The sequence below is a fragment of the Ambystoma mexicanum genome, chromosome 4q (genome assembly GCF_040938575.1).
Source record: "Ambystoma mexicanum isolate Mex_15411 chromosome 4q, UKY_AmexF1_1, whole genome shotgun sequence".
NCBI lineage: Eukaryota > Metazoa > Chordata > Amphibia > Caudata > Ambystomatidae > Ambystoma > Ambystoma mexicanum.
Window position 1 is genome coordinate 717,962,513 of NC_090928.1, and position 27,821 is coordinate 717,990,333.

Below are 27,821 nucleotides of genomic sequence, written 5' to 3' on the forward strand. Positions count from 1 at the left end.
AAAAGGGTGGAGAAAACGCCTGGAGTACTTGGTAGAGTGCTTTCTGGTTGCTTGTCTGCCCCCCAGGCTGACCATAAGGGCATTTACCCCCAGACCTGCCCCAGCCCTGACAAGGAGGAAGATGCCTTATTTCAAAATGACAGGTTTTTATATTCCGTTTTTCCTAAAAATCTCACAACACGGCAACTACCTTCTCTTTTCAGATAACTGCATAAACATATATATTTAGAAATTCTACATTTTATGGCGAATCAGGAAATAGTAATTTCACTTTGGCGCGCCCTTCCTGGGAGGAGCTATGTTTTTTTGTGATTTACTCCTGAGCTGAAATAGTGAAAAATATACTACTTTGCTATTCAACCATTAATTTCACATTCTATCAGTTCACAAACTTTCAAATTCGTATGAATTATGAGAAGGTTAGGATCACAGTGTTCTTCATAACTCAAATTCTATACATCACAGAGATAAATAGAACTGACAGGCATTCCATGATCTTTACTATGCGTCTTGGATGAGCTCACTGCGATGCACGGTTCTCCTGTTATTAAGGAAAAAGGAGTCCCATGTTAATCAATTGCAATACATACATATGGGAGGTCATAGTTTCATATTCCCAACAACCCCTCCTGAGTTTCATTACTCCCTGGTCACATGTGACCTGAACATCTGCCTTGTTCATGGTATTCCACTCTGCCATTAAATGTCTTCAAAGTTCTCTGTTTGAAGCTAATGCACAGTTAATAGCGAGGCCTGGCCGTAAAGGACATTGCTGCTGGCTATCTTATCTATACCCTCCACAATTCTGATCTAATTCTTTACATTTCTTTGTATTTTAAACTGAAGACCAGTCCTGCTTTTCCTGGTGGGCCCAGTCCAAAGTTCTTGAGGTCAAGGTTTCAGAGGCACAGATCTTTCAGATCAGTGTGAAAAACAAGCTACATACATAATTTGAACAGAATAGCATTTTAAATTGAAAAGATGCATTCAACATGACATTTTGTATCACATCTGGTCCTGCTGTTTATAACTACAATACAATATTTAAACAGAGATACGTTCACCTTTGGTATTATTCATCTAAAGGCTACATAGGAAACTATTGTTCACTTCTACAAGCAGGGTTTTCCATTTAAATGTCAGTTTACTTGTGTAAAGTAAGTGTCTTTCTCCGAAATATGGCTGTGTGGTAACTACTCTGTGAATTAAGGTAACTTTCACTCAATTGTGTATATCAACATCAATTCAGGTATCAAGAAACATATTTTAATAGATGTACAAAACAATGTAAAAAACATGTATTATGAAAAATACATGGACAAATCATAAAAAGCCCCCTATGTGCCATTCAATCAATCAGCGTTTTTTTTTAAAAAACAAAAAATGAATAAATCACATGAATGAGGTGTTTTGCCCAGTCAATCGTGTCACTTTCTTGTTGGTATTAGTTCACCATTCATTGCTAAACATCTCACTCAGTTAAAAATCCCTGGATTTACTCGGACGCATACGTTTTATGCATAGTAATCTCTGAACTCACTCCCAAACATGAAAGAAATTACGAGAGCAGCAGGTAGAAATGGCAGTGCACATGGTCCAGTGCAGATAGCAAATCGATCCTAGTATTAACGTTTGGTAGCGTCCTGAAGACGGGGCTGATAACACACTAACATCAGGAATCAACCCGTTTGGGTGTTCTTCCGCCCCCAGAAACACAATTAAGTGTAGACCTGTGTAAAGACTGGAGGGGGTGTCTGTACTTCTGCTCTCTATATGGTGGAGGAGAGGCACAGAGGACCCCAGCCAAGATTCTCTATTAGGTAGCTATGATTGAGCAATCAAGGCCTAGCATCTCAGGAGGTGATGCAGGCTGGTTCTTAAGTACAGTGTAGTCCCCAAGCCCCCACAAAGGAATGTCCACACACTGTATTAGTTAAAACACAGTCTTTATATAATTAATATTCAAGGTTATGTACACTATCACAATAACTCACTTTGTGCTCAGAAAATCAACAATAGTAAATATATACAGTTCTAACGTGGTACTACAAGTATTATCAGATCTCATTAAAGTGCATCAACTATACTGTCAAAATGTCACACAGATCAATAACAAGGAAACCAGCAATAGAAATAGGAAGGCAAGCAAGATGGTTGAAACAATAGGCAGAATACTGGCCTCTACCGTTAAGCACAGTTCTGTGTGGAGATCCCCCCACCTGGGCAACCTGTAAAGCAAAGATGTATCACAAACCCAGTCCATATATTGTTCTGTGAGTCTTATTTCCCTCTACAATAGTTCTACAGCCCCAATGTACCTGGAATTGTAGCGTTCGTCGACGGGAAATCAACGGCCCTTCTTGAGTGCCCTTCCTTTAAGGCAGGAGTCACGGGTCGTCGAACGTCCGACGAAGAACAGGGTGAACTACGGCAGTGAAGTGACAGCTTCATTCCTAGCGGTGCTTGTCAACGACGGAGCGTTGGCGTCCTGCAAGGAAGAGGCGTGCGGGGCACCTCGGTGACGATAGTTCAGGACCGCAAAGAGATGTTGAAGAACTGTGGCCCAGCAAGGGTGTCGAGTCCTCAGCGTCTCTGTGGTCTTTAGGTGGCGGGAAACCCACCAGCGGATGCTCCTCGGCGTGTCGACGGTCGAGCCTTCTCCAGCAGGATAAAGTGGGCGGCGATGCAGACGAGAGCGTCCTTGGCTCAAATTAAGTTCTTAGGCAAACGGGAGCACGGCGGCTCCATTTGGCGACGGCAGTCATCGGCAGTGGTGGACAACAGCCCAGGTGCTTCTCTTTGGGATTCCGCAGCAGTCCCCGTCTCCGGTCGGCAGCCTATCGTAGGTCTGTCTACCAGGGAGCTTTGGCAAAGATCAGCTGGTGCACAATGGTCCCTCGTAGCTCCGGAAGAGGGCGCCTTACCAGGTCCTCTCTGGGTCAGTTCTTGGAGACACAGTAGCTTTCAGATTGTGAAGGAGAGCAACATCAATTCTTCTCTTCCAGCAGGGCTTCAAGGTTAAGCTTCAGTTTCACTCCAGTTACTCTTCAGCTTCTGAACACGAATTCTAGCAGTGAGAGGCCCCCAGATATACTAGTTGATCTCCCATTCATTCTGCTGGGTCACACTCAGGCAACCAATCGGTCAGAGGGGCATTCATGCAGGCATGCATCCAATCAGGCGCATAGTGCATTCAGGCCATTCACTCCTCTCCAGACACTCACAACAAGTTATGTGTATTGGGACAAGTAGCCAGCCATTCAACACTCCACACTGCATTCATACCAGTTTCGGGCAGGACTGTCTCAGTCATTGTGTCAACCACCAGATACTAGACACCCACAGCACAGAATGCATATTCATCACACACTCCATTCACCCAGGTCCCACCCACAGGAGGTACCCACAACATACATCACCGGCAAGGCTCCAGCCAGTCTGGCCTGGACTTCACAACAACACCATATATGAAACTTCCACCCAACAGCCGGTCAGGGGGAAGGGACAGAGTCAGGGCTTCCCAGGACTTTGGGAAAACAAGGTAATAGGCAATAGAAAGAAAGAGGCCACAGGGGCCATCTTCTTTCCTATTAGGAATCAACTGATTCCAATGGCGGGGCTTGGGTATCCCAAAATGGAGGATACTCAGAGTACCTGTCAAATTCAGCATGGAGCTGCCACCAGTCCATACCCTGCTCTGTGGGCCACACACAGGTGCCCAAAAACATGCACTAGGAGCACAGGGTTGTACCTCCACCCATGGGTGCCATCAGGGTATACCATGGGTCTGTACACCAAACCAAAGAGAGAGCTGCACCACCAGGATTCCCACATGAACTCCTGTGCGGAAAACACGACAGAACACACAATAAAAAGCAGTAAAGGACAAGGATAGGGAGGCCCTGTCCCTCTAATGCATTTCCAGCATCACAACGTGTCATGATGAATAGAAATGTATTCATGATTGCTTAAATCACCAGTGTTACTAACATCACACACTTTTGCATGCAGAAAGTTGTATGTTGATTTACCTCATTGATGGGGGGCTGACATAACCATCTTCATGTGATTTATTCTTTTTTTGTTTCTTCAAAAAAAACGGTGATTGATTGCATGGCCCTTAGGAGGCTGTTTTTAGTGATTTGTCCACGTGTTTTTCATAATACATGTTTTTTACATTGTTTTGTATATTAAATATCTATCTATCAAAATATATTTCTTGATACCTGAATTGATGTTGATATACACAGCTGAGTGAAAGTTATCTTCATTCACGGAGTAGTTACCCCACGGCCGATATGTTGGGAAGGTGGGACGCCAGTGGTGAAAACGCTTCTGCATATATTTATCTCCTCAACCACCCTAGTCCCCGAAAAAAAGAGGAAACATTTTTTTTGCTCAACACTTTTGAAACCTTTCTCCGAAATATGTCACTTGGCTTCACTTTTTAAATGTAAGGCACAATTCCCCCTTTGTATTTTTCAAATGCACAGCATTTCAATGTATCTTTTGCCCTGTGTACTGCTGCAGTTCTGAATCTGTCAAATGTGCCTTTTCCCAGTTCACACGAAGTCAGCATCTGCAGCACCACATGTCTTTTTGGAGTCCACTGGACACAGATATATTACAGTTCTGAGGCACACTCTCCTTCAGCTGAGTGCCTTTCCATTTTGACAAAGCTAAGAGATGCCAATTTTCGTTCCCTCACTAGGCCTCATGTTGGAAAATAAGTGTTTTGAACTTGCCTGCATATTCCAATAGAAATCAACATCACCCAGCTTCATTCATATAATAGGGCCTTGCATGGTCTCTCAATCTCTGCCACATCGGGCTGTATTGTCACCCCAAAACCATAGCTCCTCAGAAACCAACTCATGTCAGTTTTAACGCTGTATAGCCACATCTCCTCACTCACAATGAATGGCCCTAGTAACCCTCACAGACTGCACATCCTCTATGACATGATACCCACCAATGCACCATCCTATCTGCCCAAACAACTGGCTACCTCTGGAAGCCAATACCTTACTAGAAGCCACAATATTGCCTAGATCATAGAAGAAGAAAATGAGAGCACACCAATGATAACAGCTTACGAAAGTGAATGACAGCACCGCTTCTTGCTGCACTTTAGGAAGGATGGTGCTGCTCTTCCAAGAACACTTCATCAGACCCTAACTGCAGAATCCCTGACCCTTTACCCCTACACTATATACTGTCCTTACCCACCTCCCTTTCTGCTATTCCCGTTCTCCTATCTGTATTCATCGCTCTTCCACTTGTCCCTCGGGAAGCACTCTTGAGCTTGTTAGACATGTTGGCAATATGATGACAAACAATTGCAAAGAAAGAATGTCTTTTAAAACAAACTCTAGGAAAAGCAACAACATTTCCAGGAATGAAAGCATCAGAATGTATCACGTAGAAATCTTAGAGCTATGCTAGAAACCCACTATTTTCACACAATAAAACCCTATACATAGATGAAATATCTGTGATGAAATGCTGCATGATTTCTTTGGTACATCTGGCTGCATGTGATTATGTAAAACCCTCTCATGTTCATGTTATTATTTGAACAGAACAGCTCGATGCACTGAAAAGTATGATGGAGGCCGGAGAAACTGCGGCCCCAGTCAATATCTTGGAGGATGACATAGAAGAAGAAATCGAAAATGGTAAGTAAAAAAAGTAATACCACTCTGCAGCACAGTCATGTGGGTCCTCCACCTTTTCACATTGTGGAATTAAACCTACCAATGCACAAGCACACACACGTGCACACACACATGACTTGGACTTGCATTTAAAATAGGGCAGTCATCATCCCATACATTGCAAAGAAAGAGGTGCATGTAGGTGAAGATGATTCCAGTTTCCACCTGCCATCTCAAGATTCACCTGGGGGTTGGTTGTCCACATAGAACTATAGGCCTGTACCTTCTCAATGATTGGGTACCTTATGCACTTCCCCTTCCTGTCACTCACTAAGTTTAGCCACCAATACCTGCATGTAGAGCCTTGTTGCATTGAGTACTTTGTGTAGGATGCACTAGCCTAGGCCTTCACCTCCTAAGGTTCCTACAAAGGACCTCAGTCAATGTTGATGCAGACAGGGATCTCACCTTTTACCACGATTATTCTGCCTATTTTGGAAAAATGTTGCCTCAAAACCATTGATTAGTGTAGTGGTGTAGTATAGTGTTACGTGATTGGGCTCTAATCACCACCACCCTGTGCACGGCATTCAATTGTGTGGTGAACACCATGTGGGGAGGAATATATTAAAAACTGCCACCGGCTGCATCAACACATGTGCACATTCGCATGGAAACATCCCTGAAGATTTGCATTCATTTTTGCTAATGGTTTGCATTGATAATACAGCAAGCACATCATATAAAGGAAGGATTTTCAGATGCACAAGTCGTGCATTCATGCGGACACATGGATGTTAGCAGCGGACTTTTCACTTTCTTAGCCTTCACCAGTTTGAAAGTCTAGGGCATAGTGGGGTTTGACAGTGAACTGATAACAGGCCAATCAGATCACAAGGACATAAAATATATACAATTTGAAAGGTTAATATAGTAGAAACGTATAACATTTGAAAGGAGTGTGAACCCATTGAATATATGGGATCGAGGGACAGCAAGTTGACGAAAAATTTCTAATCGTGTGTGAGCAGGTGAGAACGTCATATCGTTAGGACTGAGTTTATGTTTTGGAAAATACCTGATGAATACAATACCTAGCTTCAGGGTTAGACTGTACTAGAAAAGTCCCTTAAACCAATGGTGAGCTAATGGCCAAGGAGCTCACATCAACATCAAGGAGTCAGAGACCTTGTGTACATAGAGTAAGGAATACCTTGAACGTTTAAATATTGATAAAGTATACTAACCCAATAACATGCATTCAAGCTTCGTTAGGAAGGTTGCTGAGTAGGTAGCAACATATTGAGCATATATTATTGAGGAATCCCAGAGACATGTTAAGTGTCAGAAGAGCAGAGAAGGGCCCTGGTCTACCTTTTTTAGGGGAAAGGATTAAACCAATTAAACAAATGATCACAGACATTAAAATGAAGGAAGATCGACCTCCTCAGCTTGTAAAACACTAGAACAAACAAGAGTGGATTTTGCAATGAACCAGGAGTCAAACATGAGTCAGCATTGGGTTTTTTAAGAAAGAAAGAAAGAAAGAAAGAAAGAAAGAAAGAAAGAAAGAAAGAAAGAAAGAAAGAAAGAAAGAAAGAAAGAAAGAAAGGAAGAAGCTTCTTCAAGGAAATTACAACAAAAATGAATTATTTTACTTCACAAATATTTTGATAAAGCAGCATCTGCTTTTATGAAAGCAGGTCAAATGTAACATGGATTTTGTTCTGTTAGGAAAGATGTATTGATGATCAAATGTTCTTGCTCTGAGATATATTTTGCTTCTTCACATTTAAGAAGGATGAGTGTCAAGAGGGAGGCTAGAAAGAATGGCTGATTCCTGTTCCAAAGTATCAACTTTTCTGAGATACACAGAGGATTCCTGAATTGTGCACTTTCTTAAACCCTACTTACATCTCTTCCATATGATGTCCAATGGATCAGATTTCGACGTGCCGGTCAAACATTTTAGAGCACCGTGCGTGTGTGTGTGTGTGTGTGTGTGTGTACAGAGGTACGGCACTCCAAAACATATCTTGGAGATTTTTTTTACATATTGGGAAATCTAAAACATTCCTGGAATCTCCAGATTTTCCTTCAAAGCAAACTGTACTAAACCTAAAGCACTAAAAAGCCTGTCCAATCTTGAATACATCTGCGTGGATCCAGGTATATAGATGGTAACACCCTCTCTACAGAAGGTCCAGGGGATTTTGCAGTGAAAAGAAGCGTAGGATGCATTAAGGAAATGGTGAGTCGAAGCAAAGAAGATATACTTGCACAGTGTAATATTAAGACCACATTTAGGGAAATGTCACACAAGTAATAAACGTGTGGTGCAATATTTGGTGATGGTAGACCAAAAGACTTAAATAGGTGTCATCCGGAGGAACATACTCTTGGTGTAAGTTATTAAGGGGAGGCAACCATGAACACAGCAATCCTTTTTTGATGGTTAATAATAGTGTGTCTTATTTAGTGTCCCCCGCCAGAGTTCCACTGCGTCGGAGCACTGTAATACTAGGTGTGATAGGTACCCAGTGAATGGTACCTAGTCTTTCATCCTCAGAGGTCGAAGAGCTCAATCAGGCCAGACAGGATTTAAGCCGGTGCCCACAGACAGGCACATCCCGGAGACTCGCTGGTGCTTAGCTCATTCAACTATCTTGCCAGCATAGCTCCAATACCACACTGATACAAGAGGCAATGTTGTGAAGCTGGAAAGGAAAGTCCAGGAATCACCAAAGGGAAAATGCTGTACTGAAAGGAGGGTTTGGGGCAAGAAGGACTTTTTGAAATGTCCCACTCTTCTCTGTATTGGGTTGAATTCCACACAATTTTGCTTCTACAAAATTTGTTCTAAAAAAAGCTACCATGTTCTGCCTGCCCCAAGTGGGTGGTAGAAGGCGCATCATTGTCAGGGACCCAGTTGAACAGTTGTGAGTTTCAGTTGAGCATATGAGTCTTATTGAGTGCAGCTCATGTCACAGAGCCACTCGCAAGTCGCCCAAGCCTTTCGTTGATACGGGCAGGGGTCATGTCGAGGGACTAGCCATGGCTGGGGCCTTTCTGAAGACCAGATGAATATGCGTGAGCAGGTGACAGTTGCGCACCTTGATTGTAGGGTAGATAGTAGAAGAATATGGCGTTGAGACATAATGGGGCGTGAAGGATACACTGAAAGCACCGGATACCCAGGAAACACTGTAACTTTAAGGTTTTTAGTAGGAGTAACCACAACAAGGTCATTGCTTACTGAAAACAGCAAATACTAAAATAACAGGCAATGGTGTGAAACCCGGAAAAAAAACAAGTTTGAGATTTTATGGAAAAAGGTCTAATTAGCAGACTTGCGAAATAAATCTCCATTTCTATGTAGTCAATCTACGTTTTTGGAAAGAAATAGGGGCGAAATGACTCCCCTGTTCCACATCTAAGGAAAACGCTAACTTACATATACGTGAGTCTTAGTGCAGCATAGTTCCATGGTTTGCCTCATCTGCGCAGCATATAACGGTTCTGCATATGCACAGACATCTGAGACGTTAACAATAAAAATCATTTTCAAAATGATGAGTGGAATTGTGGAAATTCTCAGGAATAGTTTGATTTCAGTGTATTCAGCACCTGCTACAGACTTCACGGAGGAAGCCCCGCCTTTTTCAATCATTTCATTTACTGACATAATGGCCCTATTGAGGAAGAAAACACATCCTTTTTGTGCTATGGGAGCATGTGTGATTCTCCAAATGTAAATTCCCAGGCTGTGCATTCAGTGGCATAAAAAACATATTCCATTTTTTTCACTGAATACAGTATAGAACGAAAAGTAAGTCAATTGCACTCTTCTTGTATCACGTTGAAATATGTCGATACAGCATCCAGACGAGGATTCTCTAGGGGGAGAATTAGGCATACAATTCCAGGTACTTTACTCAAATGAAACTAAATAACATTTCCATATGTCTTAGTCGCATAACCATTCTTTCCAGGCTTGTGAACTTTAACATCTCTGATTGTCCCACTAATAAATGCTATCCATATGAAAAAAGTAGCCATTCAAGACTTACCCTTAAAACCTACTTGTGGCAGGCAGTTCACAGTGACCTGATGGTCGATGGCATGAAGCACTGTTGAGATGATGGAAACAACAGGTTGCTGGCACTCATGAAATCCACTGCAGGCTACAGGCCAACAGAAAGAGGTGACGGCACTTATTTGCTTCCTTTCACGGCAGATAGTGGTGGACGGAAATGGCTAATTCCGTTCTGCAGGAACATTGGCATGCTCCTGTCGAATTGGCAGTTTGGGGCATTTTCCCACAGGATATTTAGGTTTTTGAAATGTAGTGGTTTTTTTGGGCGGGAAAGGGTATTGTCCACATTACATTTTGTTTTTTCGAAATTTCGTTTTTGTGTGTGTTTTGGACCACACAAAAATCGAAATCTCATCAAAAATCGAAATTCAATTCAGCTCCTTCAACAAACAGTGAGTTCACAGGACAACTTCACAATGGACTCTGTCCCTCTATTTATCCTCATACGCAGCTGTAAAAAAGGATGCACTCACGGGTTACCTGCCACTAAGCAATTTTAAATATGACCCTTTGTGTTTTGATGATGTGTGCAAAATATGGGTATCCCAATGTAATCCTTTTCCTGATTCCCCAATATTAGCTGACCAGGATGACGAGGCGCACCCAGAGTTCAAGTTTGGATCAGAACTTTCTGGAGACGATCTGAGTCAAAAGGAAGCTGTTGCAAACAGTGTTAAAAAGGTACGAGCGGTCATGAAAATATACCTGTTCTATTGCTGGACTGACGGTGGCTGGACAAGACACACGCCTTTATTAGGCAATCTAGGCTATATGCTTCAAATGGAACATCATACTTTACTCTAGCATTCACCTGCACTCAGGTGTTTCCTGTTTAAAGCTATGATTGCACATGACTTGAAGGAGCTGGTAGTTTATTTTGGTTTAATTTTAGGGCTGGATAAAGGGTTCACATGTTATGACACTTTTAGCTCTCTCTCTCCTCTCTCTCTCTCTCTCTCTCTCTCTCTCTCTCTCTCTCTCTCTCTCTCTCTCTCTCTCTCTCTCTCTCTCTCTCTCTCCTCTCTCTCTCTCTCCTCTCTCTCTCTCTCTCTCTCTCTCTCTCTCTCTCTCTCTCTCTCTCTCTCTCTCTCCTCTCTCTCTCTCTCTCTCCTCTCTCTCTCTCTCTCTCCTCTCTCTCTCTCTCCTCTCTCTCTCTCTCTCTCTCTCTCTCTCTCTCTATCTCTCTCTTTCTCTCTCTCTTTCTCTCTTTCTCTCTTTCTCTCTCTCTCTCTCTCCCTCTCTCTCTCTTTCTCTCTCTCTCTCTCCTCTCTCTCTCTCTCTCTCTCTCTCTCTCTCTCTTTCTCTCTCTCTCTCTCCTCTCTCTCTCTCTCTTTCTCTCTCTCTCTCTCTCTCTCTCCTCTCTCTCTCTCTCTCTCTCTCGCTCTCTCTCTCTCTCTCCTCTCTCTCTCTCTCTTTCTCTCTCTCTCTCTCTCTCTCTCTCCCCTCTCTCTCTCTCTCTCTCTCTTTCTCTCTCTCTCTCTCCTCTCTCTCTTTCTCTCTCTCTCTCTCTCTCTCTCTCTCTCTCTCTCTCTCTCTCTCTCTCTTGCAGTCAGTAGATATTGCAACCCTGGTTAGCTTGACTATCACTATCCACAAGCCAGTCAATATATGAGTCCTGTTGCATTGCGCGTTGAGTTTCCTGTCCACATAAATTATGCATAAGCATCACAAAGTGATTGATTGGTTTATAGTTTATTTAGTATGCGCTTGTACACAAGTGTTTCAAAGCGCAAGTGGACAATGTTTCAATTCTATGCCAGTCATATGCACACTGCATTTATCCCCAGAGACCTTCGCCTACCATTCAAGTTAGTATTCAGATCAAAGTGATGTGGCCACATATTATCATTATGAGTATTTTTATTCATGATAATATTATTTATAATAATAAAATATAAATCCTGTGTAGCTCTCACCAGGGAGATGGAGCCAGGCTACGCATCGCCTTTTGAATTCCGCTGCGGGTCCACTGACCCCTTCGTCTTGCTGAGGTTAATAAATTAAGTAATAGCATTACCATAACCATTACATTGGGTAATAATGGAAGCTATTTTTACTTTGCACAGAAGTGGTAGAAATCTGGCATGAAGTGCTATATATAAAAATATACTGTTATCATTGTTGTCATTATTATGAAGCAGAATCACCTGAGCATTATGGCACATGATCTGGGACTCTGGTGACTTATGAGACCGCGTTAGCTATCACCCTTTCTCTAGTGCTGAAGCTAAGGAATCTGGGCAGATCTCTCTTTCTCCCAGTGGATTACAAAGATCGTGTAAAGTACCAAACCTCAGATTAAGCAATGATGGGTCAATCCGGGGCAACCGACATTGCATCCCCACATACAATTACTCTGCTTCGCCCTCCTCATTACATTGAAAAACCCCCATCTTCTGAGGTGTTCACCAACACCGACTATATGCGAAACCCATCAGCATGTGCCAACACACTCTGTGGCTCCCAAGGAAAGCACTCAACCTCAAAAACAACCGACAAATGCACACACATCAGCGCACACTGACCTGAGCATGAGCAACGTCCAAATGCACCTCTGACACAACAAAGCCCCCCACACAACCTCATCCCTCCTTAGCATGCACCTGAGCATCTACTATATGCATATATCCATATCACACAGCCACCTCTCCCTTCAACTAGCTTGCAGCGGCAAGAGCATAGGTACGCCACCCGACCGATGGTGCGCGGTCAATCGCAATAAAAGCCAGCGGTTGCAACAGCAAACCACCTCAAATACAGCCAAAAAGAGAACAAACTAGTTGTACCAGCACCACTCTAAAAATAGGCAACATGGTGCCTAGGGTCATACAGAGGGTAACATGTTGCTCGCCATAGCAATAACCACAAACAAAGCACGCGACCAGTAAGTTCCATCATGCGCCATTAACTAGTGATGTACAGGTATCCGGCCATTTGTAAAGACATCTCCAATGTAATGCAAAGTAGCTGAGCTGTTGCATCAGATGAACAGCGTGCATTCAAAGCACCCACCACATCCTCGCACACAGCCAACACATTGCTAAAGTTTATACATGCGTGACTGTGTCACTCTCTAACAGCACTATTCCCCCATAGAACCCCTGAATCACTGCATGTTCCATTGCAATGTCATACATCCCTCACAGATTCAAACACGCACTCGATGGCATGACGCTGGTCACACACTACCCAGACTCTGCAAAAATGCACATCTTACAAGGCCGTACCAAAACCATATACCCTTCATAACATGAAAGCCTGTAGTATGTCGCATCATGAAAGCACAGACAAGACACATTTGGTGTCGCAGGGGGACAACGTAAACCTGAGATGGGCTGAATTCCGGCAGGAGAAAGTGCCTTTAAGGCACACGAAAGACTGCTGAAGGGGGCTCCATGACGTGTTCCCCGCCAGCACTGTGCCAATGCAAGGACGAATGGCAGCGTTTCTGCAATAATGCTGCATGATGAGCTGTGGCCTCAGGATCCTACTCATTATATAACTCATGGCTGCATTCAGCAGGTTCCTAAAATGTCCCTCGCTGCGCCTCTGAGAGAATAATGGGTGTAAACAGAATCTCCTTCCCTTGTAAAAAAGACATATCACAATTGCATGTCCTTTTGAGGATCCAATTCATATTAAAATATAAAAAATAGCCGTGTGTGTTATTTAGCAATTGCGGTGCACCTCATTTGATCTCCTGTTCTCCTCCCTCACTGTCCTCCTCCCCCTTCCGCCTAAAATATCTGTCTGCAGGCTACGGGTATCTGCAGGTCACTGGTATCTGCAGGCCACTGGTATCTGCAGTTCACTGGTATCTGCAGGCCACTGGTATCTGCATGGCACTGGTATCTGCAGTTCACTGGTATCTTCCGGCCACTGGCATCTGGAGGCCACTGGTATCTGCATGCCACTGGTATCTGCAGGACACTGGTATCTGCAGGACACTGATATCTGCAGTTCACTGGTATCTGCAGGCCACTGGTATCTGCAGGACACTGGTATCTACAGTTCACTGGTATCTGGAGGCTACTGGCATCTGGAGGCCACTGGTATCTGCAGTTCACTGGTATCTGCAGGACACTGGTATCTGCAGTGCACTGGTATCTGGAGGCCACTGGCATCTGGAGGCCACTGGTTCCTAAGCAGAATTGCCCTGCCAAGACTCCCAAGCCTCTTGTTCGTGTGCAGATTGGGTTTTCGAAATGAGAAACATAAACCATAATCATTGACCGTAAAAGCAAAGCATTGCACAACAATAACTTATTTCTATAGTGTGACGACCAAGATGTGTGCCCCTGATTCTAGCGACCATGTTATCAATGTTCATCCTCTTCCTGATGGTGTATAGTCTTCTCAAGTCCTCCATCTCTGGGTAGCGACCTTGGCCACCTGCTTCTCCATCATCTTCTCCGGGATCTGCCAATGAACAGACGCGACTTCATCATCAGCATCTCATTCTGGCTCAGTGACGCCTAATGCCCTTCTGGCTAGGCACCAAGCGGGGATGCCGGTTATGCCTAACCCTTCCACCCAGACCACCACCGGGATGCTACTCAAGGGAGCAATGCCCCATCAGTAGTATCGCGTCCTCAACCGCAAGTAGATCTTCTTGCTGCTGTGGTCACGATACTAATGAGCTGCAGTTTCCAGTAATGTAAGTTCATGCAGCTGCCAGTGCAGCCATCTTGCTGACTTGCAGACACACACAGTTACTGTATGTCCACAGCCAAGCTCACCTTTCGCATCTAACATCTCGATTTGCTTTCAAAATACTACATTCAAATGACAATCCAAACAAATATCAAATAAGTAAATCATGTTGGATGAATGATTTAAGCAATTATGCAATACACAACAACAAGACAATCATTTGATAGCTCTTCCTGCTCTTCCCCATCCGCTCCAGGGAAGGTGGGGGTGGGGGTGCAATGAATTGGAGTCGGTGCCAATGGCATTGGAACATATTCCTTTCTAGTTAGCTATGAAGTGGCCATGTAGGCCTTGCCTACATGCCATGGGCAGTGAAATAGGACACAAAAGGGATGTTAGAAGGGACACACAGTGGTTGTTGTTTGGCTTTTTGCCCATTTGTTGACCACCAATGGCCATGGCCACGCCAGTACATATGGCCCTTCTCACCCACCACCTGTCGCTCTCTGCCCAAAACACATCCCCTTGGGATCTCTTTGAGCCAGCTCTGAGCTCTCTGAGCAACCTTCTGAAAGGTAATGTCTTAATTGCTGATCCCTAGACTACACAAAGGTCCTAACTGTTGGCTTTGCCAATGCTTGTTCGTTTTCTTGCCATAATGTTTCCTCTGCTCACTGAGCATCTGTGCTGATAGCCAGAATGCTGAAAACTGCTTGCAATCCTTCAGATGCAACTCATGGTTCCGCTGCACCCTTCCTCTCTGCCATACAAATACTCCAGCATTTGCACCAACGTGTATTTTCAAACTGGTCCAAATGCTGGGGATTCCTACGCAATTTGCCTGCTTTTTGTACCAGCAAAATGCAGAACGACTCCATAAGAATCCATTACAAATGTTGCCTGCCATGCGTGCCATGCATACATGGCTGGAAGTGTTTACTCTATTTGCACAGCCAAGATCAAAAGGCTGGCGTACCAGTATACATACCACCTTTTCACACTCTGCTTTTGCACTCTGCTGTGCAAACGAGGAAGATTTAGCGTTGGGGACCAGTCTACGCAAAAGTGGAAATATAACAGGTCACAGATACCAAATTGTGGGAGACTCGAATATGAGCTCTTACGTAATTTGTAAATGTGTAAATACTGGCCTTAGGGTGTCAATGTTAAAAACTATTTTTATGTCGTCTGGTCCATGTCACTGGCATATGTTCTCACACTTTTTCCCGGCTTCACCCGGCATATGCCACTCCATCAAACAATGCTCTTATGTAAAGGCACCTTACCCTGTGACTGTCCCCGCTCTATGTTATTGCCTACTTTGTAAGTCATGACACAAGCTTCTTCAAACAATAAAATGCAAAATATATATATCCCTCAATAAATACCAGAAAACAGTACCAACCCCACATATAATTTGCATACCAATATTTTGTTTTCACTCAAGTGCATTTTACAGCGCTGTGCGCCAAAACTTTTTTAAAAAATACAAAGAAATCTAAGTGGCCCTATATTTTCCAGGGCTCTGCGTTCTTATTAATCTTGGCTGATCAGCAGACATGTCATTTCCAGACAAGGTGCAAGTCTGGGGTAATAGCAGCGCATTGAGTAATGCCTGTGATTCTTAATGTTGCTGGTCCAGCCTGCTAGGTCCGAGGTTTGATAGGCAGATCTCTTGTTCACTACGATCTGAAACTGATATTTACAAGTTTGTCTTTGGATGTAATGTCTTCCTATGGATGGGGCTGGTCCTCTAGATGGATCCATTTGTTTATCCAAGTAGAGAAGATCGAGTGTCTGATTTGTATGTACCCTCCAGAAAGAAACCTACTTGCTGCTTTGTAAATTGAATTCTATGCTGATTAGTTTGCAGGAAAATTCAGGAACAACTCAAAGGTTGAAATAGAAGCCATTTTAAACCAGTTTCCACAACACCTGCTGCTTTTCTTTAGATTTGCAATCGCTAATATATCACTTAAGTTTTCTACGTCGTAGCATCATGAAAAGATGTTACATTAATAGCCTTATTTAGAAAGCATTGTCAGTTATACACCTTTTCCTCTTTTTCAGATTGCTGAAGATAGTGAGCAAGAAAATAATAAAAAGGTAACCCGAACTAATTTCCTTTTGATGTATTTCACTGTAGAACATATGCACAGGTTAACAAAGGGTGAGAGGACGGATTCATTAATTGAATTTATGTAGCACAATTCAGCCGAAACTTCAAAAATTATTGGAGTAGTGTCTTCATATAGCTTTATAGACTTAGCTCGAGGGACTTACGAGGAGTTATAGGCCCTGAAGACCTAGTTAAAGGCCTACCGCAGTGAGGGCCTTTAAGAAGGTATGATGACCCATAACAACATTAATGCCCGAGGGCAAGGTCTACAAAGCTATTAGAACCCTTGGCCAAACACAAAAAAGGTAATGTAAAAATATACTTTTTTAAGCATTATTTTTTTGTTTTTCTGGGCACTTAAATAGTTTAAAAACGACATGGAAAATAACATGACAAAAATGTCATTCATGCTTCTAGTAAATTATTCATTTAACTAATTTAAACTAACAAACGAAAGAAAGAAGGTATTTGTTATAAGATGTAGCTTACACATAGGCCACTAGAGGGGGATGAAGCACTGTTTCATAAAAAGAAAAGCAATGGTAACATTTGCGGGCTATAAGAAAACTCTGCTATAGCGGCTCATATATCCCATACAAATTTACCAATGGCGAAGGGTTATTCATCCGCTCGGGATTCTAATAGACATTATATTGCACATTGGACTACAATTTGATATTGAATTGCCTGGATTAACATGATCATAACTCCAGAGAAAAGAAAATACAGGAGTGGCAATATTTCGTCAGAACATTGAAAAACAAAAAATGTCATTGTGGAATGAAATGTTTGGAGGAAAACCAAAGTTTTTACTCATGGTTATTATATATGTTTTTTACAAGCAAAACACTTCCAGTTTTGTCATAGCTATATCTAAACTACAATACCTGGGGACACTCGTATAGTATCTATATTATCAAAGCAGTAATTTGACAAATATTTAATAATAATGCAGTAATATCTCAAAAATGTTATGAAAGGTGTTCATGAAACATTGCCTAATGGTCACGTGTAACAGAAGCGTACGCAGTACGCCGTATCGTGCGCACAGAGGCTCACGTAGCTTGTCGAGTGACACATTAAAATGACTGTGAGCATATTAGACAAATGCGAGGGCTTCTGGACAAATGCGCCATGGCGGTTAGTTCAACCACAGAGAAACCAAAAGCACAGACTGGCGGGAACCTGAGAGTGATAGATCACAGTAGGCAAACGACATTTCTAACCACAACGAAATGGCAAAATTCCTCCAACAAGACATTACCGCGAATATTGTGAAATGTACTGCAAGCCGAGCCAATACCAGGAAGGGCTCAATGTGCAATGTAACACAGAAACTGAAAACATGAAAAAAAAAACTGTTCTTTTTCAGAACAGCTCCAAATTAACAGGTAAAAGTATAATGCCCGATTCTTTAAAAAGTGAGCTTATACCCCGGAAAGTCTGTGCGGCGAGAAGGACTTTGCTTGCCACCTCGCACATGAGGCACCTGTGCGCGATCCACGTAGTCATGGAATCGTCCCTGTGAAAGTAACCCTATGCGCAAGTCGCAGCTGGAATGCCCCTGTCACGCCCCAGCCATAAAGCAAATGTAGCCGCTAATACCTACCTATGCGCAGTGAGCGGGCATGCAGCCCAGTAATCCTGCATGGGGTATGGCGCAACCAAGCAAACACCCTGGCGCCACTGCATAGTGTCCACGTAACTGTTCACAGCACCCCAACAGCATGCGTACCATGTATCATAAAAGTTGCAAACCCCCATAAATCATGCCTGCACCCTGCCACATTTCCTGCACGCACCCCTAAATCCGATCAGAACCCAGACTACCTGCACACACCCCTAAATCCAACATGCGATCTTATCTCTGTGCTATGATTCCTATGCACAAGTGTCTGTATGCCTTCCCTTTGGGTGGCAGTAAGATCGGGAGCTTTGCGTGGTTATTCCCCTGACGTGAAGATGTGCAGTCAGATCCATAAATACGGTTTGTTCTGGGCAGTTGTGGGCATGCAATCTCCTTGCGGCAAGTCATCCCTCGGCACGCCCACATTTTCCCTTGTTCTTCTTCATTTTGCATGTTCTGCCCCCTATTTTGGACTCTGCGTAGGCCCAACCCACACTCTGCGAGGAGTCTCGCACAAGGAGCTCGACTGCTCGCAGAGCCATGACAGAACTGAGTGAAATCCACGCAAGTCCTGGAAAAGTACCACGCAGTTGATTCCATGAATTGACAAACAGGTTTTTGCATGCTGTATAGCAAGTAAATTCCCTATTTTCCATGGAGTTAATTTCATAAATCAGAGCCCTAATAGGGAATAACAGAAGCACACAATTAAAATTATTTTTTCATTAAAAATTTAATTTTATGTAAATAAATGCAGGTGAAGGAGGAATCAATGTACCGAATTTAAACCTTTAAAAGCTATTTTGTATTTCTCGTTTCTATAGAAATCAACACGTTCATCATTGAACTTAGTTATGAACTCATTGAAAGACAAAATCGCTAAATGCAATCAGATTTTACCAATGACCAGAAATTTCTTAAAAGCTCTCCACGGAAACGTATTTTTTTCATACTTACTCCTTATGGTTATCCTCGATACCTGTCTCAATGTTATCATTCACTGCAAGAAGCGCTCCCGCCAGTTTAACTGTCAACCGACTGCTAAAACAGCAACCACCTAAAGGGCGAAAATGACAGGCCAGAGAGCAAAAGCAAAACACATACATGTCCCAGACACAAGGGGCCTGATTAATGGAATTTTTCTTTGAAAGGCAGTGGTGTAAAGTCACTTTGCACTGTCAACAAGCACCCTGATTCTCAGAGCGGTGCAAAAAAGGGGGGGCTGTATGGGTACAGATACAGACCCCAGTGCAAGGGGTGGCCCGGAGGCAGTGCGGGAGGGTGGCAGGATGAGCAGGTACCTGGGCCCAAAGGACAGAGGGTGGCCAGGTGCATGGTGCCCTGAGAGAACAGATCAGCAGGGGAGAAGGGGAGCGGAGGTAGAAGAAAAGAGGAAGGTCTTGAGGTGCTTCCGGAACCGGAGATGGTTCTCCTCAAGTTTTAGAGTGGCAGGGAGGCTGTTCCAGAAGGAGGCCCCAGCCAAAGACAGAGATCTACCCCCAGCTTGTTTCATAGAAAAACGACTGGCCCTGAGGGAGTTAGAGGTAGAGGAGCGAAGAGCTCGAGAGGTGAGGTATTTGCGGAGGGATAGCTGAAGGTATTTTGGAACCATGCCCCAGAAAGCCTTGTGGACAATGCAGAGGATTTTGAATTTAATCCTTGCATCCACTGGCAGCCAGTGTTGAGAGATTTCAGAGCTGGAGAGATACGATCCCAGGGCTTAAGGCCAAGTACAAGTCTCGCAGTCCTCTTCTGGATTAGTTGCAGAGGGCACAGAGTAGAGGCAGGTAGATTTAGAAAGAGGCTGTTACAATAGTCCAAGCTAGAGAGAACCAGAGCTTGGGATACCATGAGCTTCTGGGGGAAGGAGAGGAAAGGCAGAGTACCTCTGAGGAGGTGTAGTCGGAAATGTGACTTTTAAGAGACCTCAGAGATGTGGGCGGAGAAGGAAAGGGAGGAGTCAAAGATGACCCCGAGGTTCTTAGCCTCGCAGGTGGGGGTAGGAGGAGGGCCCAGGGAGGCTGGCCAGAGAGTGAGGGGAAAGGATGGTGAAGGTGTGCCGATGAGGAGGATCTCCGTCTTGCTGGCATTCAGGCAAAGATCATTGGCGGCACACCAATCTTGAATGGCAGTTAGGCAATCAGAGATGAGAGAGGGAGAGGAGGTGGCAGAGGGCAGCCCGAAAATGAGTTGAGTGTCGTCAGCGTAGCACTGGAAATTTGAGCAGAAAATAGCAATGCAGTGGGCGAGAGTTGCCAGGTATTGGTTGAAAAGCCAGGGCGAGAGGTTAGACCCCTGGGGAACACCACAGGTAGAGAGGAAGATAGATGAAAGGAAGGACCCAAGTTGGACCTGGGAGGGTCGATCTGAGAGGAAAGAGGTCAGCCAGGCCAGAGCCTGATCAGTGATACCCAGGTTTTCACGGAGACGGTTGAGCAGGATGGTATTGTTGACCGTGTCGAAGGCAGACGAGAGATCGAGGAGGATGAGGACAGAGGGAATGTTAGAGTCAAGGTTGGAGAGCAGATCTTCACGGATGTTCAGGAGAGCAGTTTCCGTGCTTCTGGCAGCTCTGAAGCCAGACTAGTGGTCATGGAGACAGCCAACAGAATTGGAATGAAGGTTAAGCTGAGAGATGGCCAACATTTCCAGGAGTTTGCCAAGAAAGGGAGTAATGAAAATTGGGCGATAGTTAGCTGGACAAGAAGGATCAGCTGTGGGTTTCTTGAGAAGAGGATGCACAAAGGAGTGCTTCAGAGGGGAAGGGTCCAGAGGCAAAGGAGTGGTTGCAAAAATCAGCAAGGGCCGGAGCGAGGGTGTCAATGTGGTCCTTGATGGTTTTAGAGGAACAGGGATGAACCTGTTTTGAAGAGGCTTTCATAGATCGGACTTGTCTAGCAACCTCGTCAGGGGTGAAAAGAGGAAAGGATGAGAAGGATGGTGAGAGGGTGGCTAAAGGAGGGTCAGCAAGCACAGATGGAGAGGAAAGAGGAGGGCTGTGGGTGGAGAGGGTGGGCAGGATGTCCTGGGTTTTTTCAATGAAGTGAGAGGCAAGGGCATTGCAAAGAGCCTGGGAGGCAACAGGAGGGGTAAAGACTGCAGCAGGGTTGGCCAGCTCCTTACAGATTTTAAAGAGTTCGGCCGAGTTGTTAGATGCCGCAGAGACACGAGCTTGAATGTGGACTCTCTTCTTGGTGAAGACAGAGAGTCGGTATTGCCTTTGTAGCAAGCGACAGGCCAGTTTGTCAGAGGATGAACAGGAAGTCCTCCATTTCCTCTCAGCTGCCCTACACTTACGTTTAAGTGTAGCTAGGTCAGAGTCATACCAGGAATTGCACTTGGCTTTGGACTTCAAACGGATCCTCATGACAGGGGCAAGAGCATCAAGCATATCAGAAATTGAGGGGTAGAGCAGAGACAGTGCTGTGTCAGGATGTGAGACAGCCAAAGGTGGAGGGGGGGAGAGAAAGTGGTGGCAAAAACCTCAACTGACACACGCTTCATGGGCCGGATGTCCGAGAAGGTAGGTGGCAGTGTTGGGGTAGGCTTGGCTTGGGGGGAAGAGAGGGAGAGATGAGATAAGAGGAGGGAGTGATCGCTCCAGGAGAGAGGATTGGTCAGAGAGATGGAGAGGGGGAGGTCAGAGGAGATCAAGACATCCAGTGTGTGCCCTGCAGAGTGAGTCGGGCCAGAGGGGAAGATGGACAGGGAGAGGGAGTCGCAGAGGTCACAGAAGAGTATAGAGGAGGAGCAAGGAGAGTCTAAATGTATATGTAGGTCACTGAGGAGGAGGAGATGAGTGGTAGAGGCCAGGAGGGAGGAGGAGAGGTCTGCCCACTCACAGAGAAATGAGGTGATTTGACCAGGAGGCCAGTAGATGGTAACCACAGTAAGAGGATGGGTAGGTGAGAGAGAAAGCCTGCAGACAAGGCATTCAAAAGCGGAGTGGGTCTGAGTGGGAATGATAGAGGCAGGAATCCACTCAGGAAAGATCAGGGCTACCCCCCCCACCAGACCGGGAGGATCTGGGTGCTGAGAGGATCTTGTAGCCATCAGGGAGAAGAGTGTCAAAGCTTGTGACAGAGCTGGCCGTGAACCATGTCTCAGTAAGACCAAGGACATCAAGGTTTAGTTCTTCAAGGAGGTGGCAGATGTCAGAGGAGTGTTTGACGGCAGAGCGAGAGTTGAGAGTGGCAATATGAAGAAGGTTGCCCACCTTAAAGACCTTCCGGGGAGGGGTACAGATCAGAGGTACGCCCTGCGGAGGAGAAAGAGCCCTAGGAGTGGCAGAGGAGGAGGAGAGAGAGGGCAAGGTAGTCAAGGGGGGAGATGAGGGGACAGCAGGAGATGAGAGGAAATTGATGAGGCGAGGGAAGCGCCTATCAAAGAGGAGGAGATTGGCCTGAGGGCCTTGGACCATGACAGTGCCATTTAGGTAGACATTAATGATGACTTTAGAGGAGTCGAAGGAAGCCATGAGAACTTCCCAGCGAGTGCCACCATTAATGGGAGAGGAGGAGATAGGGCAGAGCACAGAGACCATATGAGGAGTCCATAGATCTGGCGAAGGAACGACAAAGAGGATGTCGGTATGGGTCCATCTGACAGAAGCATTGGAGTAGGTGTCGGCGATAGGAAGACCACAATCAGAGGCCAAGATAACCTTTTTTGAACTTCTTCCTACCAGACTTAGTGAGAAGGGAAGGATAGTCAATGGAGAAGCAGTTGGAGAAGATAGGAGAAACAGAAAGCGCCATTGGGGTGGAAGTAAGGAGAGGATGGAGATACTGGGGGGCTAAGGCAGGTAGGTGTGAGACAAAAGAGAGTGGTGAGGTCACTGGGCTGAGAAGAAACAGTATACAAGCAAAATACAGAGAATTTCGCAATGGGCAGCAAGATTTGACTTTTTAGCACAAAGCAAAAACGTCAAGATTTGACCTTTTAACACAAAGCAAAACAGCAAGAGTTGACTTTTTAGCACAAAGAAAAAACAGCAAGATTTGACTTTGTAGCACAAAGCAAAAACAGCAAGATTTGACTTTTGAGCACAAAGCAAAAACAGCAAGATTTGACTTTTTCAATCTTGGAATCGGATGTTAGCAAAGGGTTTTAGGAAGCACTGTGCAGCAGGATGACAACATGGGAGTAACAAGCCGAAAGAAAAGTGATAGTCAAAGGCAGTAGAAGTGAGTCCATAAGGAGGGAACTAACCCATAGTTCTGGAGGTGGCAAAGTCAAGGCAGTCCAGATTTCTTAGAGGAGTGAGGTGGCAGCATCATTGTGGTTACGGTGCAGGGAGGACCCCAATTACTTTGGGTTATCACAATGCTCTTCGCTCCCAGCAACCCCCACGCCCAGGCATCAGTTATACATGACCCGTTAATGTGAAGGCAAGGTACAGGAAGGGGGAGTGCAGTAGCAACATCATTTTGGCTTTTTATTTAAAAGGTATGGTTTCAAAAATAGACACAATGAAAAAGAAATCATGTTGGGGTCTTTATTTGAAAGGCAAAGTCAAGAAAGGAACTCAATGGGAACGGGAACATCTTTTTGGGCTTTTTATTTGCATAAAATGCAGGGCCTTGGGAAAATCGGTTTGGGATGCAAGTAAATAAATGGGAAATTCTGTTTAGCACACTCTACATTCACTTGAAGTGCAGCATTTTAGGGTTACTTATTTTGGGATTATGGACACCCTCCTTCTGTACAGAAGACAGGGGTTTCAGAAAGGTAGAATCACCCAAGTACTTAATTGTCTTTACCGGCTCTAACACACTGAGCATGAACCTTGTTAATTTCAAACTCTAAGATCACTCATCCCATGATTTTCTAGATGGGAATTAATTGATTTAACTTTGATTCAATGTGCTAAAGATCTACACATCTCCTCCCTCCCCAAAATGTAATGGAAAGGATTAAGGCAGGCAGTCCCCAACACAATTCAATTTAAATGGATAGGTTGATTTTCTATAGTGGAATTAATTTGAGTTAGATTTATTAAAATGTGCCATATGTCTCCCCAGACCCACCCCCTACCCGCTATGCGAGATGAAAATTAAAGCTGTCAGATTCCCCCCAACACTTTTGTTGGCATTTGGATTAATCTACTTACATGGAAGGCCTTGGTTATGGGGCATCCAGGGAAACAGCAGGGCTCCTCTGAGGACAGCACAGATCTATTCAAAGGCTTCAGTGAAGGGTAGTCCCCAGCAGCAATACTTCCTCTGGCTCCTCAAATGGCAGGCCCTGCTAGATTTGAGATTTCCCGGTTGCTGTCTCCCATGCAATGTTTAAGGCCTGGGTAGCTCTCTGTCTCTCTGCTAGTTATTCCTTGCAAGAGTCCAGAAGTAGACTACATCCAACAATAGAGTGGTAAAGTCAAGGGAAAAATCAAAAGTCCAACGAAAGGTCTCAAGAGTCAAAAAGAGTCCCCCTCAGATTCAAAACTGATCTCTGATAGGGCTGGTGACACTCCATTATTATCATAATTCCCATGCTATGGATTGGGCAGCTCTCTCCCTCTGAAAACATACCCCCTCCCCCAACACACCCACTGCCTGCTGATAGGTCAAGGAGTTGGGGCGGTGGATGATGGAGGGAGGAGAAAGATTGATCATCCTAAAATGACAAGTGGGTTTAACTTTTTCATTGTCCTTAAAAGTCTAACATGATGGCAGCTACCCCAATTTTTCAGATAAATGCCGGCACATATATATATATTTGAATTCCATATTTTATGGTGAATCATATCTGGGCTCACCCATCCTGGGAGGAGCTACCATTTTCATCGATTTACTCCTGAGCCACAATAGTCACAACTCTGACCCTTCAAGATTTGCACCTTACTCACACCACCGCACCAAATCTCAATTACCTCTAAATTATGACACAGATAGGCTTCATATCCCCTTTAATATGAGTCCTGGTTGGGTTCACTGGGACATCCGATTCTCTTTTTATTAAAGAAAAGGTGACCCATGTTAATCAATGGCAATGGTTCACATATGCCACTCAGTTTCACAAAGCCCCCACCTATTCTTAAGTTTCATTTCTCCATCCTCACCTGACCAGAAACATCTGCTTATGAGCAAGGTCTGTTTCATACACTATGTTTGTTCATCCATTAGTGGGTCTATAGCCATTTCTTAAGGTTGAGTCAGCCCTGGAAAGGTCATTTCTGTTGGCCACTAATGCACAATTAATGGGAGGACCTGACCTTAGAGGTAATTTCTGCTGGCTGCGTTATCTACAACTCCCACAATTTGTATCCAATTCTCTATTATTTCTTTGTATCTCTAATTAAACCAGGCCTGTTTTTCCTTGTGGGTCCAGCCCAGGTCTTCAGTTCAAATTTTCAAAGGCACAGACCTTTCAGTTCAGTGGGGAAAACACCAGCTACATACATACATCAGAAAGTACAGCTTTAAATCAACAAGATGTGCTTACATGTAACATTTTAGCATTATATCTGGGCATGTTGCTTAAACTACAATCTTCCTTGACAGTTTGGGCAGATATAAGTTCACTTTAGGTATTATTCACACATAGGCCAAAGTTACATAGAAAATCCAACAAGTGGGCCTTTCTTTTGAATGTCAGTTTATTTGTGAAAAGTAAGTGTCTTTCTCTGAAATATGTCACTTAGCTTCACTTTTTAAATGTAAGGCACAATTCCTCCTTGGTATTTTTCACATGCCTATCCTTTCAATGTATCTTTCCTATGTGCACTGCTGCAGTTTTTTTAATCTGTCAAAATGTGCCTTTTCCCAGTTTACACAAAGTCAGCATCTGCAGCAGCACATGTTATGTCTTATTCATTGGGCATATCCATCCATTTTAAGCTCTCAGGTAGAGTCCCCTTCACACGCACACCTGTCCATTTCAGTGGACTTGACTAGGCCCTTTCTTTCCATTTCTCTAGGCCTGATGTTGAAAATCACTGTGTTGTACTGGCTTTCATATTTCAATAGACCTCCACATTAGGCAGATTTACTCTCACAATAGGGGCCTAGCATGGCCGCTCCATCTCTCTCGTTCTGAGGTTGTCTTTTCACCCCACAATGGCTCTGACGTGAAACTTGTGCACATTTCCGTATTATGCGACATGCAGAGTACAAACGGACGTCTGTGGATGATGGATATACAGCCCACTTTCATCAGAGGGGGCACTCACCACATAAAATATATCCTCAAGAAACAAACATATTGGCACTCGTGCCTCTCTGACATTCAGTCATAGCCAATGCAGCTTAGAATTATGGTTTGTGGCTGCTGGGTTCAGTCAGCTTTCTGGTCACAGATTGCCTTTTTTCATCTCATGGGTACAAGATGTGTGGTGGCTGTTCTCTGCTGACACATTCACATAGTGAAACTAGGTCTTTTCGGTAGATAAAAGGATGCTGTCACATTGGTTTCATGATTGGTGATGCCCATGTTTTGGATTCAAGGGACTACTCTATCACTGAATCTCTGGCCCCTGATCACTTGCTTCTCATCTGACTGTGGGATCTGTCCCCTTTTGCACCACAAACTCTGTAGTTTCCCCTCTCGTAGTGTGGGGGATGCAAACAGATACTGAGAAGACGCATAAGACAAACAAGCATCAAAGGGACAATTACAGATGTGACCCAGGTACTGAGGTGATTTGTCTACATCCATGAGTGTGGAAAGGGTGAGGTCTTGGCCAAAGCACTGGTGTATATGTATCTCAAAACAGCATGGCATCAAAACGGCATCCTCCCCTTTGCACAATCAGAGCACACTAGGTGCCTGTAACACAAAAGTGACACATCCGAGTGACAATCTAAAAAATACCTCAATAACCACCTCCTCTGATCTTAGGATTGCCTACTTCCAAACACTTCCCTCCTTCTGTGCTATCGGTACAGACTGATTGAGTCATGAACACACAATGTTAGCTACATTGCTTGCCCCCGATCTGTCTTTACCTTGAAGAACACAGGTTCAGGTTCAGGTCTTGACCAGACTGTCTTAGTATATCTTCAAAGGTGGATAAAATGAGTACCATTACATTTGTCAATAACTGAGTAATATTACCCGAACAGTGGGGGCAGCCTCCCGATATGAGGGGACTCGAACGTCGGGATTACCATGTGGTAAACCCCTCTTTTGAGCCTCCTCATTGGTGGAGGGGCCAAAACCCCCGGCCTCTGCTGGGTAATAATAGAGCAATATTGCACGAGCAGGGGGGCATTATTGGACCCGGTAATGCCAGGTAATGACCCTGGCCAGGCAGAAGCCTGAGTGATGCGTGGGCTTTACCGTTACCCCAGGTCATTAACAGGAAATTAGCATCTGGCATGATGTACAGGATACTAATAGTTTGTTTAAAATAATGATAATAAATGAGATGAATGCTAGGGATCCCTATAGCGCCTTCTCCCTTTCCATGGCAGTCATTAACAATGCCGCAGGGATGTGCCAGGAAAACTGTGGTTCCCGGAGTCGGCGATGGACCAGGCAGTGGAAGGTAAGCAGGGATGGGAGGTGGAGCAATATGTGGAAACGGGTTGGGGGACAAGGGACGCAGGGATGCGGGCCACAGGACCGGACTTACCTGAGACGGTGAAGGGGGTTGCCTCCCGCTATGAGCAGACTTGGTTGGCGGGATTACCATGTGGTAATGCACCGTTCTGAGCCTCCTCATTG

The 27,821-nt window shown here is 44.4% G+C and overlaps 1 protein-coding gene across 4 annotated transcripts in view; it reads left to right on the top strand.

Moving 5' to 3' along the window:
* The window catches only part of PLCB4 (phospholipase C beta 4), a 1,535,154-nt gene that overhangs the window by 1,113,717 nt on the left and 393,616 nt on the right, over window positions 1-27,821 (top strand). For all 4 annotated transcript variants that reach the window (XM_069608295.1, XM_069608297.1, XM_069608296.1 and 1 more), the window contains exons 19-21: window positions 5,583-5,678; window positions 10,334-10,434; window positions 16,477-16,512. In XM_069608295.1, coding sequence (XP_069464396.1) covers window positions 5,583-5,678; window positions 10,334-10,434; window positions 16,477-16,512 — 233 coding nt within the window. The remainder of the gene's footprint in view (window positions 1-5,582; window positions 5,679-10,333; window positions 10,435-16,476; window positions 16,513-27,821) is intronic.